At 39.0% G+C, this 17,543-nt stretch overlaps 1 protein-coding gene across 1 annotated transcript in view; it reads right to left on the reverse strand.

Moving 5' to 3' along the window:
• Positions 1-17,543, reverse strand: part of TRIO (trio Rho guanine nucleotide exchange factor) — a 250,363-nt gene that overhangs the window by 26,310 nt on the left and 206,510 nt on the right. The window contains exons 35-36 of the mRNA XM_080611553.1: positions 4,052-4,344; positions 2,201-2,371 (exon numbers count right to left, since the gene is read on the reverse strand). Of these exons, the coding sequence (XP_080467679.1) occupies positions 2,201-2,371; positions 4,052-4,344 (464 nt within the window). The remainder of the gene's footprint in view (positions 1-2,200; positions 2,372-4,051; positions 4,345-17,543) is intronic.

Raw genomic sequence — 17,543 nt, forward strand, 5'->3', positions numbered from 1 at the left:
CAGTGCACATTAACCTTTTAAGAAGTGAAAGTCAAATTACTGGGGATTGAAAGCTGCTCAAAGACCCTTACTTCGTTAAGGGTCTAACCTTGCACCAGAAATACAAAAGTGAGCGGACACTAACTTACAAGCGTATTCCTTCACATAACTGTTGCGCTGTGTAAAGAGACCTATATAAGTAAGATCCATTTTTATCTGAAGAACTTTATACAAGGCTTGCATGTTGTTTTTTCTTTAATAAGGGACATGCACAAATGGCAGCTTATCAGCAGGAACTGTAACATATTTTGACCAACATGACTTTTATTCTATTTCTAACCCTCAAACTGAGATTATTATTTTCTAGTGATTAAAATATTTTCTCAGGTCTAGAAGCTGTCCTATTTTTGCTTCTTGTGTTTCAGGAATATTTCCCAACATATTAACTCCCCAACTCCCATATTACACTTTTTCAATTCAGAAAACATGTAGGAATTAAATACACATAGAGCATGGGAACCAGCCATTCTGATCCTACAAATGATAGCTTCAGGAATGAGTGGGATCCCCACTGAAAGGCAATGTTTTTAAAAGAAACACAGGGACAGAAATAAATAAATCAGCCAAGGTTATCAACAGCATCTGCATCACTGAGAACAGTGAGTAACCAGCCACAAAATTCACTAACAATATTCAGTGTTATAGACTACAAAGGTTAAGAATTTTAAGCAGCAAAATGGGAAGTGATGTGTGCATTCGCTGCACAAGTCCAGACTATTTACATTCTAAACCCCTCTATTTCCAGGCTTGATATTCATCCCCTAAACATCTGATCCAGGTTGAAAATTGAAATAACCCATCTCAACATACGAATATCATAACATTTAAGAAAAACAGATCATATGCAAGCAAGACCTCCTTCACGCAGTTGCTACCTGCATCCAGAATTGCACTACTGATGCAAAATTTTTACCCTCAATTGTAACATGCCATTGTTTATAAAAACCAGCTGGATTATGTGCTGGTTTTGGCTGGGGCAGAGTTAAATTTCTTCATAGTAGCTAGTATGGGGCTATGGTTTGGATTTGTCCTGGAAACAGTACTGATAACACAGGGATGTTTCTGTTATTGCTAAGCAGTGCTTACACAGAGCCAAGGCTTTTCTGCTCCTCACCCCACCGCACCAGCAAACAGGCTGGGGGCTCACAAGAAGCTGGGAGGCAACACAGCCAGGACAACTGACCCCAACTGACGAATGGGATATCCCATACCATATGATGTGATGTTCAGCATATAAAGCTGAGGGAAGAAGAAGAAAGGGGGACACTCGCTGTGATGGCGTTTGTCTTCCCAAGTAACCATTATGCATGATGGAGCCCTGCTTTCCTGGGGATGGCTGAACACCTGACTGACAACGAGAAGCAGTGAATGATTCCTTGTTTTACTTTGCTTGTGTGCGTGGCTTTTGCTTTACCTATTAAACTGTCTTTATCTCAACCCACCAGCACTCTCACTATTACTCTTCTCTCTCTCCTATTACTCTGGGGCAAGGGAGTGAGTGAGTGGCTGTGTGAGGCTTATTTGCCAGCTAATTGGGGTTGAACCACAATAATTATTAGCCTTATTTGGATATTAACTTCTTAGTACACCTGTTTCTTAGGCACCCAAAAAAAGAAGTTAAAAAACCCCAAGATGACAAAAAACAACTTATAGTTGATGTGAACAGCTCCTTCTGCTAAGGCATGTACACAGGAATTTTTTTTCCCTAAACTGAGGTTATCCGAAACAGTAGGGCTTCGTGAATAGCCTATGATCTAAAAATGTTATGTACAACTGTTAATTTCTCCAGATAAACTTTATTTGCACATAGAATTTTAACCTCAGTACCCAAAGGTACAATTATAAACCAATGACATTCTAATCATTAAATATGGCAACAGTCAATCGGATGTAAACACGCCTGCACACACGCAAAGCAGCCCATTTCCACATTTAAAGTGCTAGTAGAAACAACTCCATGCTTGTGCAGGAAAAATAGAGAAGCATTTAATTCACACGCTTTCCACAGGAGACCCTCTTACTGTTTGAAGTAGCCTAAGTGAGTCCTTCCGTCTACCATAAAGTTGTATTACGTCCATTACAGAGACAATTGGAAACAGAAGACAGATTTGTGCAAAAGGTTATCTCAACATGCAAAGCCTTCTCTGATTCCCCCTCCTACCTTGTCATCCTGTGAGTCGGGCTGGAGAAGACTGTGTTGCTGAATTGCCATTGGAGGAGGAAGTGGTACAGCATCTGCTCCCTCTTCGCCTTCCTCCTCTCCACAGCTCTGCATTCCTGAAGAGGATGACTTGGAGAGAGTGCCACTGCTCAGCCCCTCATTCCGGCCTCTCTGTAAATAAAATCAAGACATTTGAGCTCTGTTACCTCATCAACAGCACAAAGCTTGTTATTACAAGCTTGTCTTACACATGTCTGTTCTGTAGATTCACCCCTCTTCCAACAAATCAAGATGATCTTACACACACAATGCTACTTCTCAACCTAGGGGGGAAAACCAGACGCCAAAGGTAGTTTTCAGTGTTTGGTACAAGCAGATGGATTAAGATACTGAGAGCAAGCCATTCAGCCTGAAATTTACTACAGGAAAGTGTTTGCTTTCCAAGTTCAGTTCTGTAAAGAGCCACATTCTTCTAACTTGGACAAGACTTCTAAAGGGTATTAAAAAAACCCATTACAACATGAAGTATTTTGTCAATTATCCTTTCTGCCCCCTCCCCTGTAAAGTAGTGAGAGCAGACTGCTTGCATAATTTTTACAGTTGCGTTAAAAGACAGTCCTTCCAATTATACAAGGAACTACGATTTCAATTAGCCAAAGTTTAATGTAACAGATCTCGCAGGATAATGCAACTATCTTTACAAGAAGATAGCATAGACGGTTAATGTTTTTTCCTGACTGTAAGGCAGAAAAGAAAAAAAGGCCTTAGGTTTTCCCTTACTCACAGAACTGCAGAATAATGGATACTGCCAAAATAATGCTAAAACTGCATCACAGAGGGTCTCTTTCTGCAGCTTGACATTCAAGGACAGAGGCCAATAATTCTTCCCAGACCTCATATCCCAATTTGCCACACTGTCAAGTCTCTAGGATTTTTTTTCCTTACATTTATTTGTAACTTCACTGATGGTCCAGGATTGCAGCAAACTACATAGGGAGCAAGGAAAAAAAAGTACTAAACAATTAACTGGGCATCTGAGACTGCAATGTTTTTGGTATGATAACTACCAAAACCATTAGTGAGATTCAAGCCTGATAAAAGGGAGTAACTGTATAGCATGCAAGTGGCTGTGGCCTTGGCAGCAGTAAGGATGACATTCATTTCAGCCTCAAACACAGTTCTGTAACAGAAGAGAATTTGGCTCTGTCTGCAACTAACCAGAGGCATGGTTTGCTCATACATGAGTTCCAGGCTTAGAAGGATAGGCACATGTTTGTGGGAGGAAAAGAAACCTTCAGTAAATGTCCTTGATGACAATACGTGGAATAGTTTACAATTTCCTTCCCTCCAATGAAAACTGCCATTGTGGTAACTACCTTTTGATTTGAAGGGCCAGTAATTTTTCTGTGCTCTAACTCTTGCTCAACTGCCTAACAGCTTTAAGCAGTTAAGCAGCTCTCCCTGTATTTTCCCTGATTCATCAACAACAAAAGGAAAGGAAACACAGAATGACCTAATAATTCCCAGAACATGAAGCACCTTTACTTACAAAGCTGCTTCCCTGAGTGGGGTAAGACGGCAAAGCCAAAGAACAACTTTTTATTCTCCCATTTCTCTTTCTCAACTAGAGATCCTTCTCCACAGAGCTTTATGAACACTCAGTGCAGAAGGGCACAAATTGCCTGGCACAGTCCTTATGCAGGGTACAGCAGTCATCAAGAATGAGCACATGGCACATGCCACTTTGCTCAAGTGCTGGACAGTCCATTGAGGAGACAACAGTCACCTGACAACATTTAGATCTTTGAAGAACATAAACCCAAGTCTCGGGAAGCTGCCCTGAACACTTACCTCTTCAACAGTTTCATCTTGTGGGGTTGCTGCACTATCATCAGAGTCCTTCTGGGAGCCCGCATCGGCACTTTTACGAACCTCTCTACTCTTCTTATGCTTGTGGGCCAGTTTTTTGACATGCCCATCTGCTTTTCCACTGCTAAGACGCCTCACAGGACTGGTAAGCCATTTTCTCAGAGTGTTGCCAGGGCGCTTGGGGCCCGGGGAGCTCTGTGCACCGATCATGTGAGGCTGAAGTGATGTTACTGAAGCGGGAGGACTGGCATCATTGCTGGAGACTGAAAGGGAATCTGGAAGAAGAATGAGGGGAGCATTTAAAAGCTGAAACACTGCTAGGTGAGAAACAAGGAAAATGACACATGTAATAATGGATATCAGATTGGATTTATGGATGAATCGACCACATTATTTTGAAGTAAACTGGCCTTTAATGACACCACAACCATCAGTGTGCATGCTGTATTTGGCTACCCACACATAAGCAGCTTTTATATGCTTGCAGCAGTCAAGCTTCATAAAGTCACTCTTGCCTCAATTATAATTCAAACTTACCACTGCTGATGCTTATTCGATAGTGGATTTTACTTTCCATGTCATCTAAATTTGTGGAAAGATATGCTTGTTTATATTTTAATGTATACTGCTTTGAGCATGGACGTGAAATGTAAAAATAATTTTCTCAGTGAGATAAGTAAATTACTTTTCGAACACCATATTTTATTATAAATGCTCCAGTTTCTTTCATTATTTATTTATTTCCCCTAACCGTGGGAAAGGGGGAAGAAGAATTCAGAAAAGTGCTAAATGTCTTTCTTTTGCTTAAATCTACCCAGAGTTTTGACTGTTGTTTTGTTTGGTTTTTAAGAAGGCACAGCACATCAATGTTTAAAAGCCCATTTTCTCAAATCCCAGCATCAGCAGTATTTCTCAGCATGACAAAGCCTGAAGTTCTGTAATCACAGCATACACTTTTCTCAGGCCATAGTTATATGCACATGAAGTCAATACTACTTTCCCACCGAGGGTTCTGCCACTTGCCTGGACTGTATGCTTATGATAAACACCCACTGGTTAGCTATTGTGAGACTGCTATTTTTCATGCTGCACAATGCTTTCCCCCACCAGCAATTCTCTTTTCCTAAAACCATACTTTTTTTTTTTCTGGACACATTTTCATAATACCATTCCTATGAACATTATCTACCACTAAGGTATTAACAAGACTCTCCTGGGTTGTCAAATATGGGTTGTTTTTTTCCTGTATGCACACTTCTGTGAATAGATGGTTTATATGAAGATGACACAAATGTTTTGCTGAATGTTTCTACTCCTGGGAATTAAATGCAGTGCTTGTGTTCCTTCTTGAAGCTTGACATAGATGTCCAGATCACTTCTTCTGGCAGCTTTACCATAACAGACATATTGCCAGTCTGATCAGAGATAGTTTGAATTGTGTTGAATAATATGGTCGCACTGATGTAGCAATGCATCTCATTGCAAACACCCAAATGCACTGGATCTACACACAAGTATGTGAGCCTGCTCCATCTCCATAAAGTACAAATTATGGTTTTGAACTGAGATGGGGAAAGAGATATATAACATGAATATAAAGTTAGGGCTTTTTATTTTTCCTTCACTGTTCAAGCTGCTTCAAAAAGGGCATCTTTTCCTTGCAATCCAAAATTGCGATCTTATCAGGCTGTTTGTCAAGACTTTTCTCTATTCTAATAAAACACAAATGGCATGTGACCATTAAGATACATTGGCTCTGGTGCTAAGAACTCTTGTAGCTTATACTGTAAAAACACATATGTTACCATTGCTATTAACCACCACTTTCAACACATTTCCATAAAGCAGAAGATAAACTTTCTAGAGCATACTTCAGTCTAACAGGCTAGTTGCTAACACTTTGAAGTAAGCCACCCAGATTCAGGATTCATTTACAGAATTCTTCTCTAGCCACAGCTATAGCCGTGCTGCACATGGGTAGGGACACTTCCTATGATGCCATTAACCTGGTTTCAAGACTTTAAATAACGGGTATTACCAAAATGTAGATGCAGAATTATACCAGTTGGCTTTGTCTCTAAATCTTGGGATAGCAGTGCTACAGAATTACCACATTATTTTCTTGTTGAAGCAGGAACCATAAGGAAGAAATTAATTATCTACGACAATGGTTTTCAACTTGCAACCTGAGTATCCCTCAAGGCCCCTGGCTTACTGCTTAAAGGTCCTCAGCACATATGTAAGAGAAGCAAGCCTACTAGCCATCAAGCATCCTCATCACAACAGATTTTTCTACTTCATTAAAGAAAAAAAAAAAAGTAGTCTGCTTATTAAAAAATTCCAAATAAAACTCGCAACCATCTGTAAGCTCTCCACAGGAATCCAAACAATCTCCTATTGAACCTCTGTAAGAAGTTAGTTTGACTGCTCATTTACCAAACTTAACTTTACTGTTATTGAATCATACATCTTTTGATTTTTATCAGATGCCTTGTTTCAGAAATCATAGCAAACATCAGCTGAAGGGTATCTCAATAAACAACCTTCTGCCACTCAGTAAATGGAACACAGAAGAGTGGAAAACAGTGCTGATGTTCTTGTAAATAGGTTTCTTAGAGCACAGACTAAATGCTATGTTTTTAAGACTCCCAAGCTTGAAAATGTTATCATCACTCAGCCAAGTTTCCCTTTCATTTGTATACATTTGCCTCCCAATAATGGTTCATAAGAGTTCCTTCCATACAAACAAAACAGAGCACATCCACTTGTTTATTAAAAGAAAAAAAAAAAAAAAAGGCAACCGAGTCTACACAGAAGATCACTATGTACTGTTTTATATTTTTGTATCTGTTGCATTTCTGTCCTATACAATTACTCCTTTCTAAGGAAAGAGGAGTGTGGTGGTACGGAAACTGATTGCGTAAAATTTACTGTTACATAAACATGCCTATCCCTCAGCATGTAAGATGCTCGTAGTTAAGAAACCCATTTTTCTTTATAGAAAACCTGTGCTCCACCTCCTTGAATTCTCACCCATCCTTTTGATCCATACACCAACACTTAACTACTGCATTTCTTCTAAAACCAAGCAGTACAATGAAGAGCCCCTGAAACTGTGCAAGATGAGTATTTTTGCCTGACTGCACTTATGCTGTACCACTCCTACTCTTAACCAAGTTGGCCAAGAGTTTGTGGGCAGGAGAAGGGAAGAGAGCAGGAAGAAACACACACACTTTGCTCAAGTGGAGAGGATCTAAGAGGCAAAACAATGTTAGCCAGACATGTTTTGCAGAACATACTTCAGCCGTATCCACCCACACAGCATTAGTTTTCATTTGGCATGCAGCATGCAACTGCTTCTCATCTTCTCTTCTGCATGATTTAATATGAAGTACTTATTGAAGTATTATTATGGCTTCAGGGAATCATAAAAGTGGACAAAGTGTAAGTAGTACACCAAAAAGATAGCACTGTTCCACTTTGCTCTTCAGAGCATGAAAGCACTGGGGGGAGAAGGAAAGGCTTAAAATGAGTAAAAATACTGCATTGCCATAAATGTATCAGCTTAAACATCAAATTTTATTTAAAAAGGTGTTTAAAAGAATAAAACAAAACAAAACAACAACAACAACAACAAAAGAGATTTAATATCACCAGTATTAACCTGAATGGAATACCAACCCACGAGCTCCTTCATAGATCAGAGCTGATTCTTCACCCCTCCTTAAATTTGCTGAAAACATCTCTACAGCCCTACAGGTCAATGTTAATACTAGCTACAAGTATTCAATGACAGTATTTTCTCAGTGAGACCATTTACCATCCATTTTCCCATCCCATCCCAGCTGACAGCAGTCCAGATTCCCCAGTTCTTACTCCCATCCTCTTCCTCAGGAGACCAGTTACAATACTTAGAGGCACAGTCATGAAAAACTCTAGGCACTCAAGTTTGTATATTTATGTAAAGGCATTGCCAGATCCAAGCATTAGGGAATATCAATATCCAATGCACGCATTTTCAAGAGCACAGAATGACTTTGCACCTCCACTATGAGAACAGCCACAGCGGTGTGTCTTACCTCTTTCTGCCCCAGCACTGTGCTACTTCTATCTATATAATTAGAGATACAGACTTGGTTTCATTGATTACCATGCTTGGGATTGTTTACACTAAATTGGCTTCGTTTCCTTTATGATTATATAGCAAATTGTTTTTCTAGGGTTGCTCAAGAATATTTTATCATTAAAACACGCTAAGAGGAAAAAAGGAGTATTCAAAATTAAACCAAGAACAACATGGACTTCTAAAACCAAAACAGATGGAATAAATTTGGGGTATGCTAACCCCAACTGTGTTTCGAGTACAGTAAACTTTCTAGTGAGTGTCAGATTCCCTTTTAGAAAAGGATAAATGCAACAGATGGCCATCTTTGAGAGAGAAAAAAGGGCAACACACATATAATGATCATACACAGTAACAGAAATCCCACAAGAAACCATCAAATTTTTAAAAATTGCTATTTGCTCAAGTTGCGACAGCTCTGTAATTCAATAAAGTCATTTAAAAAACCCTAACGGATGGGCTTTGTTTTATAATCCATAGCCACAATAAGAAAAGAAGGCGTTTAACTGCCATTTCTCTCGAAGTAAAAACCACATGTTGCTCTGGTGATGAGGTCAGAGAGTTCACTGAGAGTCCATAAATACATTTTTGAAGCTAAAGAAAAAGAGCAGGCAGCATGGGTTCTGACCCCCTCAAACTAGAAGATAAAGTTACCTCCAATGAACAGGCAAATTTTTGAAACTGGAAAGGAAATGGGAATTCTCATTTGAGTCCCAGCTTTCTTAACACTAGAAACATGCACATCTGCTATTAATAAACTGTTTTTTTCCCCTAAAAAATAAATCAGCCATGTTAAAGCTAGTTGATGACTTGAAAGACTCTGCTTCATATTAACTATTTCCATATTGCTGTTTTTACAGCTTTAGTGCAAGGGGCTACAAAAAAATGACTCCTTTACTTAGGGAATCAAACCAAGCTTGTTTGATGCCTGCTGTGCACCTCTAAATCCCAAATGCTCCAAACTACCAAATAAGAACATTTCACCATCTCCAGATATGAAACAGAGAATGGCCAAGTGAAAATGGAGCACAGCAAACCTAGTAAACCCAGCTGGTGTGTCACACAGCCTCTGCAGACCTGCCATCCACCATCAGCTTTAAGGATCAAAATCCCAGAAAATCATTACAGAGCAATTAAACAGCTGATCAATAAGATTTCAAGCAGGTATGTTATGAATATTTGGGAATGAGAGCTGCTTCTTAGTTCAAAACACAGAGCATGATCTACAGTTATGTACTCGCAAGTTTAATATGCCACCTGGAAACAGCTAGAGTTCAGTGATCTCCCAAGCCTGCATCTACCTATAAACATGCCCCAATCTAAGCCAAGTTAACATACTGTCAGAAGAATCAAAGTTTACAAGCATCTAATGACAAAAGCCCATAAACCCCTGCCTGTGTACACAGTAATTGTTTGTTATTACATGAGATGGGTAAAGCTTGAAAAAAGAGCATGAGGTTTATTTTATCTGTGGACACACAGGCACGGTTTCTGCCTAGGAGCTGCTTTTGAAGTAGGAGGCTATCAATCCACCATGTACAAAACCATTCAGATACTTTCCTGTGCGTTAGGAATTTTATTTCTGTCCTGCTAGGTATCCTCTTTAGACTACTCTCACTGAGTACTTGTTGTAAACCAATACTGGAATATACATCTAAAGACATTAGATGTGTTTCAACTTTAACAAACTACCATTAAAGCAATTACCATTTAAAGACAATGCAGCTTGAGTGTTATCAGGCTTGCAAATGGGACATTTCCACCATGCCCTTTGAGAAGTGCAAGATTTCACTTATGATAGAGTGCAATAATTTTCATGAAACCAGTTTCTTAAGAAAAAAAGTAAAGCACAAAATGCAGAAAGCTAGTACTTAATGTACAACAGAAGAAAATCCTTCAATTACCTTTGTGTTTGGAGTGGAACAAACACACTCCTCCATCTCTGGTCAACAAACTTTTTCTGCCTTTTATTTCAAGTTATGCACTATACAATTTGTAATATTTTCAGTGTGCAAACAGACAAAGAGTTCTTAGTATATCTTCTCTGATTAATGCATGATCTGTGTTATTTTTGACTGATACACTAGTCCAGAGTACTTGGATTGAAATGTATTCAATAATTAAGTCTTCCATGTCATCAAAAGATGATTTTGTTGGTATCAGATAGACTGGAATTCTAAACTTGAGACTAGACACTCTTCAGCTTCTCTTAATGAGATACTAAGCTGGCTCACAGGCATGTCTGTAATTAAAAAGAACCCCAAACCCAAAACCCACCCCCCTCCCCCCCAAGACAGACACTGTAATCTTAATAACTTTCAAAGATCTTTCTGAAATTGAGAGAAGTCATCTAATAAACATATTTGCAACTGCAATAGAGAAAGTAATGAAGAAAACCTATGATTTAGGGCAAAACCCTCACACTGTTCATTTGAGTTAGAAAATTAGTGGCATATGTCTGAAGGGTTTAATACACTTATTACTACTTTACCATTATTTTTTTTCTAATATCATCTCCTGCTTTCCTACCCTGTAAATGTAAAATCAAGGGTTTAATTTAAACTTTTAAATAATTTCACATGCACTGTAGCTCGCACACAGAGAGATCTGTAAACACATCAACTGCTATCTAGGAGCTAACCCAACAAAATTCAGATGGGTGAAAGTCCTCCTCTTACAACTGCTGGACAGTCTTGCATCCACACTTGCTTCTATCTTTTTTTTTTCCCTCTTTAGGCAGGAAGAAGGCATGATACTGTGCCAGAAAAAACTTTCCCAGGTTAACAGAAGCAGTTCTGTTTGTGCTCGCTGGAATTCAGACCACAGGGCTACAAAACCCCAAACCTAAATCATGTATATTACTGTAAGCGCAAGGCAGCACTACAGAAGCGGAGAGTAATATTGTGGGATATTTCATTCTTTGCAATAAGCTGTTATTCTCTACTACTTCTGGGGAGAACTATATTTTGTGTCACAAGTAGGAAGTATTAAAAGTTACTCACACTGCTGAAGTTTAGCTTCACAGTCTGTGAAAACCACAAGCTTTTAATAGATCAAGTCTCAGCTTCCCTGCACACAGCTTATATTTTAACAGGCAATATCTTGATTTCAGCTCCACTCTTTTGAACACCTGTGCTCAGATTTAAAGACAGCTACATCCATGTGCTTGGCAGGGCATGCCAAGGACAACTTCATTATACAGAGCTGTTTCTAAGTCAAGCTCTCACTCTGTGTCAGTGCACTGAACCACCCTTTCTTACCCATCTACAGATCAAAGCAAGTGTCCTGATCATTTTAATAGAATTATTTCCCCCAGGAAGGGTGTATTTCTACTAAGCACTAACTGCACAGGGGCTTGCAGTCTTTTACATAGCATTCCAGTACTTAATGGGGGCCTACAAGAAAGCTGGAGAGGGACTTCTTACAAGGACATGTAGGGACATGACAAGGGGGAATGGCTTTAAACTGAAAGAGGGTAAGTTTAGATTAGATAATTAGGAAGTTCTTCCCTGTGAGGGTGTTGAGGCACTGGCACAGGGTGCCCGGAGAAGCTGTGACTACCCCATCCCTGTCAATGTTCAAGGCCAGGTTGGATGGGGCTTGGAGCAGCCTGGTCTAGTGGAAAGTGCAAAGTTTCCTCCTTGTGTGCAATCTCCACTGAGTTCTTTGGGCCAGGCGGGGCCATCACAGGAAGGAGCACATAACATTATTTGCTCTGCAGACCTACAATAGGTAAGATTTTCACTGACAGATTTAAGTTACATAGGAAGTTAACTCCCTCACAGGGGCTGACACACATGATGTGATTAAGAATATTAAGGTGACACCCTTCTTTCATTTAATAGTTGTGAAAGTTCTTCAGTGCAAACAGAGACAGTAAATAAGAGAAATACTGCTTTTTTATACTAGAAAAGAAGTTTTCCCACAGCACTGATATAATTTCCATTTCCCTTTAAATACAGTAGCTTTTAAGATCAATTTCTCACTGAGATGTTTCATAAAATCTCAGCTACATCACTCATTTTTGACATATTGGTGTTTTGGAGATGTGTATTTAAACAAGTCTTTATATGCTATTTTGCCAGATGTCTAGCATCAGCAACATCCAACTACTTTAGGATGACCAAACTAGAAGATCGGATGAAGGCATGGCCATCCACTCCTCCCTCCAGGAGAAGGAATGCAACAGGAGTGGTGAACACCACGAATGACTGTTCCAGGTTGATGCCTCCACACTACTTTGAGTTGTAGAAGAGCTGCACACAGCCCTTGCCTCCAGCCTGCTTCCCACTACTGCTGCTGCTGGTTAGATTAAGATCTCAGCACAGGAAGCTGGCTGAGGGCACAACACAGTTCCTGAACCAGTGGGAGGTGGCAGCAGGAGTTTCCTTCCGATCTCTCCAAGTTACAGCACTCCTGCCTTTGACAAAACCAAGCAGCCAGCTAGTGGGGAGAATTCTGAGCCAAAGAAAGGAAAGAGTGAAGGCAGAAGCTTTGGGCCTGGGCCTCATAGGCAGTGGTGGTGCTTAAGACATTAGACAGAGTTTTGCTGACTGCTGACAAGCTATTTGTCTCATGCATGCTGAGTACAACCTACTTTTGAAGAGCCATGCTGTGTGATGTTAGCAGCAAAAATGCAGCTCTGCTCTTGGTGGAGAGTTGTATGTTATATACTGCAAATGGGAACCACCATTGACAAGATTTGTGATAAGCAGTTTCAGATTTTAATTGGGGCAACTGCACAATTAATTCCTGCTCATCTGTTACTAAGCTGTAAAGTTTTATCATCTGCTACTTTAATTTTTTGCTGCAAAAAAATTATCTATTTTGCTTGGAAATAGATAAAAATAAACTCCAGTCCTAGAAATACAGCTCTGAAGCAGCACAGTAGCTTATCTGATACACTGTGTGTATCAATCCAGAAGAGGAAGAATATGAACAGATATGAAACAAATGTCCATATCAATATAGATAACAGAATGGCCAAAGGGAAAAAAAGATGCATTCAGCAAGTCCTCAGCTCTACTGAATGGAGAGAAAGCCACAGGGGAAGGGAGGGAGTGAAGCAAGTCACAGAAACTGCATTAGGAAGAATCATAACCTTAGACGTTATTTAAAGCGACATGCTTTCCTATGCAAAAGTTCAGCAACGCAGAGCATCCCAATGGAAGGAATTTATCCTATGCAGATTAAAAAAACTCCCAATACAAAGGCTCCAATAAAAAGGCTGCATATTAACTAAGATATTGCAAGGAAGTTTGAGCAATCTGATCTCAAAAGGAAATAGGGGATGCACAGTTCTACTGGTGCACTTTTGAAATTGAGAATATACACATGGATAGGGAGGAAATACCCTTCCACTACCTTAAGTGTGATAAAAATAAGCCTCACAATTACAAAGAGAAAAAAACCAACCATATATATAATCTACATAAAATGCTGAACCAATATTGTTATTTTTTCTTTTGTCCAGAGGAATATAAAAATTTGAGCAAGTATAACCTCTGCCATATATTTACATGAGTGGCCTCTAGAAGATGAAACTAGACTTATTTAATTATCTCTCTTTTCCAAACACATTAAAAAATTCTAACGCATGAGAAACCCTCCAAATATTCTCTAGTAAACCTGAGAGAATATATGGTGAGTCAAGAAACCTACTTTGAAGCACAAAGGGTAGGTAATAGAAATTGGGTTACAGGAACAAATGATACAAAAGAAATAATGACTTTATCAAATTTTACTTGTTTGAAAATCCCAAGTTATTCGATTGCTTGTATTAAAAAAAACCCCAAAACTTGTTTCCTCTTCACCTACTGAAGTTATACATTAACTTAAATACACATACGAACCCAACAGCAATTTTAACAGCCTTTTCCTCTTTCCCCCATCCTCTTGATTCAAAGCAGAAGAACTCATTAGAACAACTAGCGATTGTTTGGAGCCACAGCTTTAGCAACAGCTGTACAAACACATCAATCTCAAGTTAGGAACTCTGCCATAAGCTTGCTAATAATGTATGATTTAGCTTTGGGGCTATCACAATTAACTTTGGTCATTTTCTCTTTCCAAATGTTATATACTGTTTCAGGCCTCAAAAAATAAATTGAGAAAGTAATTAAAGGAATTGGGAGGGAAGATTGAATGGCTAAAACAGTGACAAAAGTAAGTCCTCCAAAATTCATACATATGAAAAAGATGTTTCCTCCTTATCCAATTAATTCATACTAGTGATAGTGCTAGAAACTAATTGCACTAATATTGCCAGGTGTTGTAAAATCTTGACCTTTTTAGTGTACACACTACCTGGAGTATTAATGAGCAGAGTCAGGCCCTTGCAGTCATGCCACTGCTTTCAGCTTCCACACCGCAAAACTAGAGGACTGTAGGTGATGACAGACAACTTCCTCTGAGTTCAATCCCACCTCAATAACTACATTATCAAGAGCAGAGTCAGATGACAGTGATTAGAAACTGAACTGGTTTTAAACTTTTTGTCTTCAGATGGAAATGTAACCTGAGCAATGCAGTGACAGCACACATGATTTTAATAAAGGTCAGTCACACTGGAAACGCGAGGTTTTTTAAACAGATGCACAGTCCAGGTGGGCTAGCAGAGAGCTATTGAAAGTCATAATACCAAACTGCTACAGAGATGCCTTTCCAAGACAAAGTATTTTAACAGATTAGGAAAGGAGAAGAAGCTCTTCCACAAATTCATCAATCTTGAATAAAGATTGAGTTAAAAGGGGAAAGATAACACCTTGATATAGATTTTTTTTAAAACATGCAAGCTATAAATTAATGGAAGATATGATATTTTATCTCAATGTACAATTAAAATACACTGAATACTAAAAATGCCATCCATCATTGCCATGTTTGTTTAACTTGGTTACAGTCTCTTCAGGACTAACATATGCACTGCTGGGTTTTTTTTGGCATGATCAAGCCCACATCGCATACACAAAAAGCTTCATTTTGCCATGCAACTATTCTGGTGGTTTTGTTTCTTTCAATTATTCCCAATAAAACCTCAGAAGGAAGGTGATGTGAACCCAGTCATCTAAATCTCTATACCTTGAATCGTTCCCCAGCTGCCATCCATCTAATATTACCTAAATGTCCACACGAAAATTATGTGATAGGATCATGGGAGAGCTGTCCAAAACTGGTTTCGAAGTAGGAATCAAAAGGAAACAAAAAGGCAAAGAAAAAGAACAAACTTCTTTTGAAAGGAAATAAAATACAACTCTTATTATTAGCTTTAGTAAGAAATGAAGTGGATGGGGGGAGGGAAATTTGTATCAAAACAGTAATTACTGCTACAGCAAGTCACCTTTTTAAATTACAGACTCAACCATACGCCTAAATTCAGGGCCAAAACAGGTTTTCTACAGGAAACAAGATAAGGAATGTAATTAGCTTCTATTCCTTCTTCTATTGGAAAAAAACCCCCCACAACATTTCTTCTTTTCATCAGCTCCCCAGCATTTCATACAATGCATCCAGAGAGCTGATGTCTAAGAAGCTCTCTTCTTAGGGAAGAGACAGTATGTAGCAGATATGTAGGGTGGTCGGGTTTTTCTTAACCACTCATTCAGGAAGGCTGACTGAAGGAATTCAGTCCTCTGTTCAAATGCAAGGAAACAAACAAAGAAAAGGTTAAAGATTATTAACATTACTGATGTCATTTTTTCAAAGCAGGATGGAATATACTTATACCACCTCAATTCTGTTTTTCTCATTACCTCCACTAAAGGCCAGTGCTGGCCTAGATGAGCAAATTCAATAGATTGCTACAGCTGCATTTCAAAGGCAGATTACGAGCACATTGCTCATTACTAGTCTCACAATGAACATCTAGAGGAAACTTTAATTATGTAAGGTGATATCTCATTCTTGTGCCGCTGCCTCACTGAAGTAATTTGTTTAAAATAGAGCTGTAACACAGCAAGTGGGAAATTAAGTTGAAATATTAGTTGAAGCAGTTCTACTTCGCTCAGTTTAAGCCTATCCATTCAGAACAGACTTTTGCCCATGGTACGTAACTATTGCTATCAGACATTTAGTTACAGGTATTCTGAGAGATGTGACAAGGACCTAAAGAGGCAGCCACATTTTTCCTAGTATGAACTCAAACTCCACCCTTCTTTCCAAAGTTTTATCAATATTCCTTCTGGTGTCAATCTCTCTGGGAATCCTTCTTGGTATTGACTAGGCATTTTCCTATCATCTTTCTGAAGCTAAATCTAAAAGTTCTTAGTTACTTTGCTTTCTGAATATGCTTCACTAGTGATACAAAGGAATACAGTCAAGTTAGCAAAATCCAAAAATGTTTATATATAAATACTACTTCTTACAGAAGTGGCGTTACAAGTCCTTATTCCATTAAGTTTGCATTATAAACCTAACTACATTATCTTCAGAAGAGCATATGTTTTCCTTTTACACCTTTCAAAATATCTTCAAAACTTGGAGCTGAGTAGCTAGCTTGAGAAGGAGCTGGGGCAAATAGATCCATTTTAAATTACTCAGTTTTCATGCAGTACTTATATGATGTCAGAGCAGAAAGTACTGGAGTGGAGGGAGCAGGCTTCCAAAGATTAGAGGTAGTAGGCTGCCTGAGGCTAACTCTGCATACATTTGATCCACACTGCTGCTCAGTCTTGGCCCATTTCACAAAGCTTGGCCTATTTCACAAAGGTAACCTGTGAAGGCTACATGAATGAAAATACAGCATTTTCAAGTGACTGAAAAGATGTATCAGAATTGTAAGAGACAAAAATTATGAGAAGTTCAGATAACTGTGGAACTTACCAGCTCAGAGCAAAAAACTTGAGACTCAGGTGTTCAGGACCACGAGTAGGGATGGTACTCAAGAAAGGACATCAGTATCCCTTCTTGCATAAGCTCCTACACAAGAAAACTTTCATTTTTTTGGGAGTGGAAAGGATGGAAGGATGTAATGTTTTATGCTGGATCAACTCCCTGGTCTGGCTGCCTGTGTGATTGCTAGTGCTGACACAAGAGAAGCAGCTGCATCACACGTGCAAGTGCAAGGTAAACTAGCTGGCAGTACCTCATAGGTAGTTGACTGGTCACAAAAAGGCACCTTCATCTAACTCTCTTGCAAGTCCTGCAACGTAAGGATTCTAAAAAAACATGTTCCAAGAACAGTGAGGAAGGACACAGAGGTCAGGAAAGTAGTACCTTCGCATATGTAACTATATAGCTAATACATGAGCTCAGTTTCAGGAGGATTTTTGTTGCATGCTCTTCATGGAGATGGAAAAGCACACACAGCACATATTTAACAGCTTCCATCTGTATTCCAAAAGAATAGACTTT

The sequence above is a fragment of the Psittacula echo genome, assembly GCF_963264785.1.
Source record: "Psittacula echo genome assembly, chromosome: 2".
NCBI lineage: Eukaryota > Metazoa > Chordata > Aves > Psittaciformes > Psittacidae > Psittacula > Psittacula echo.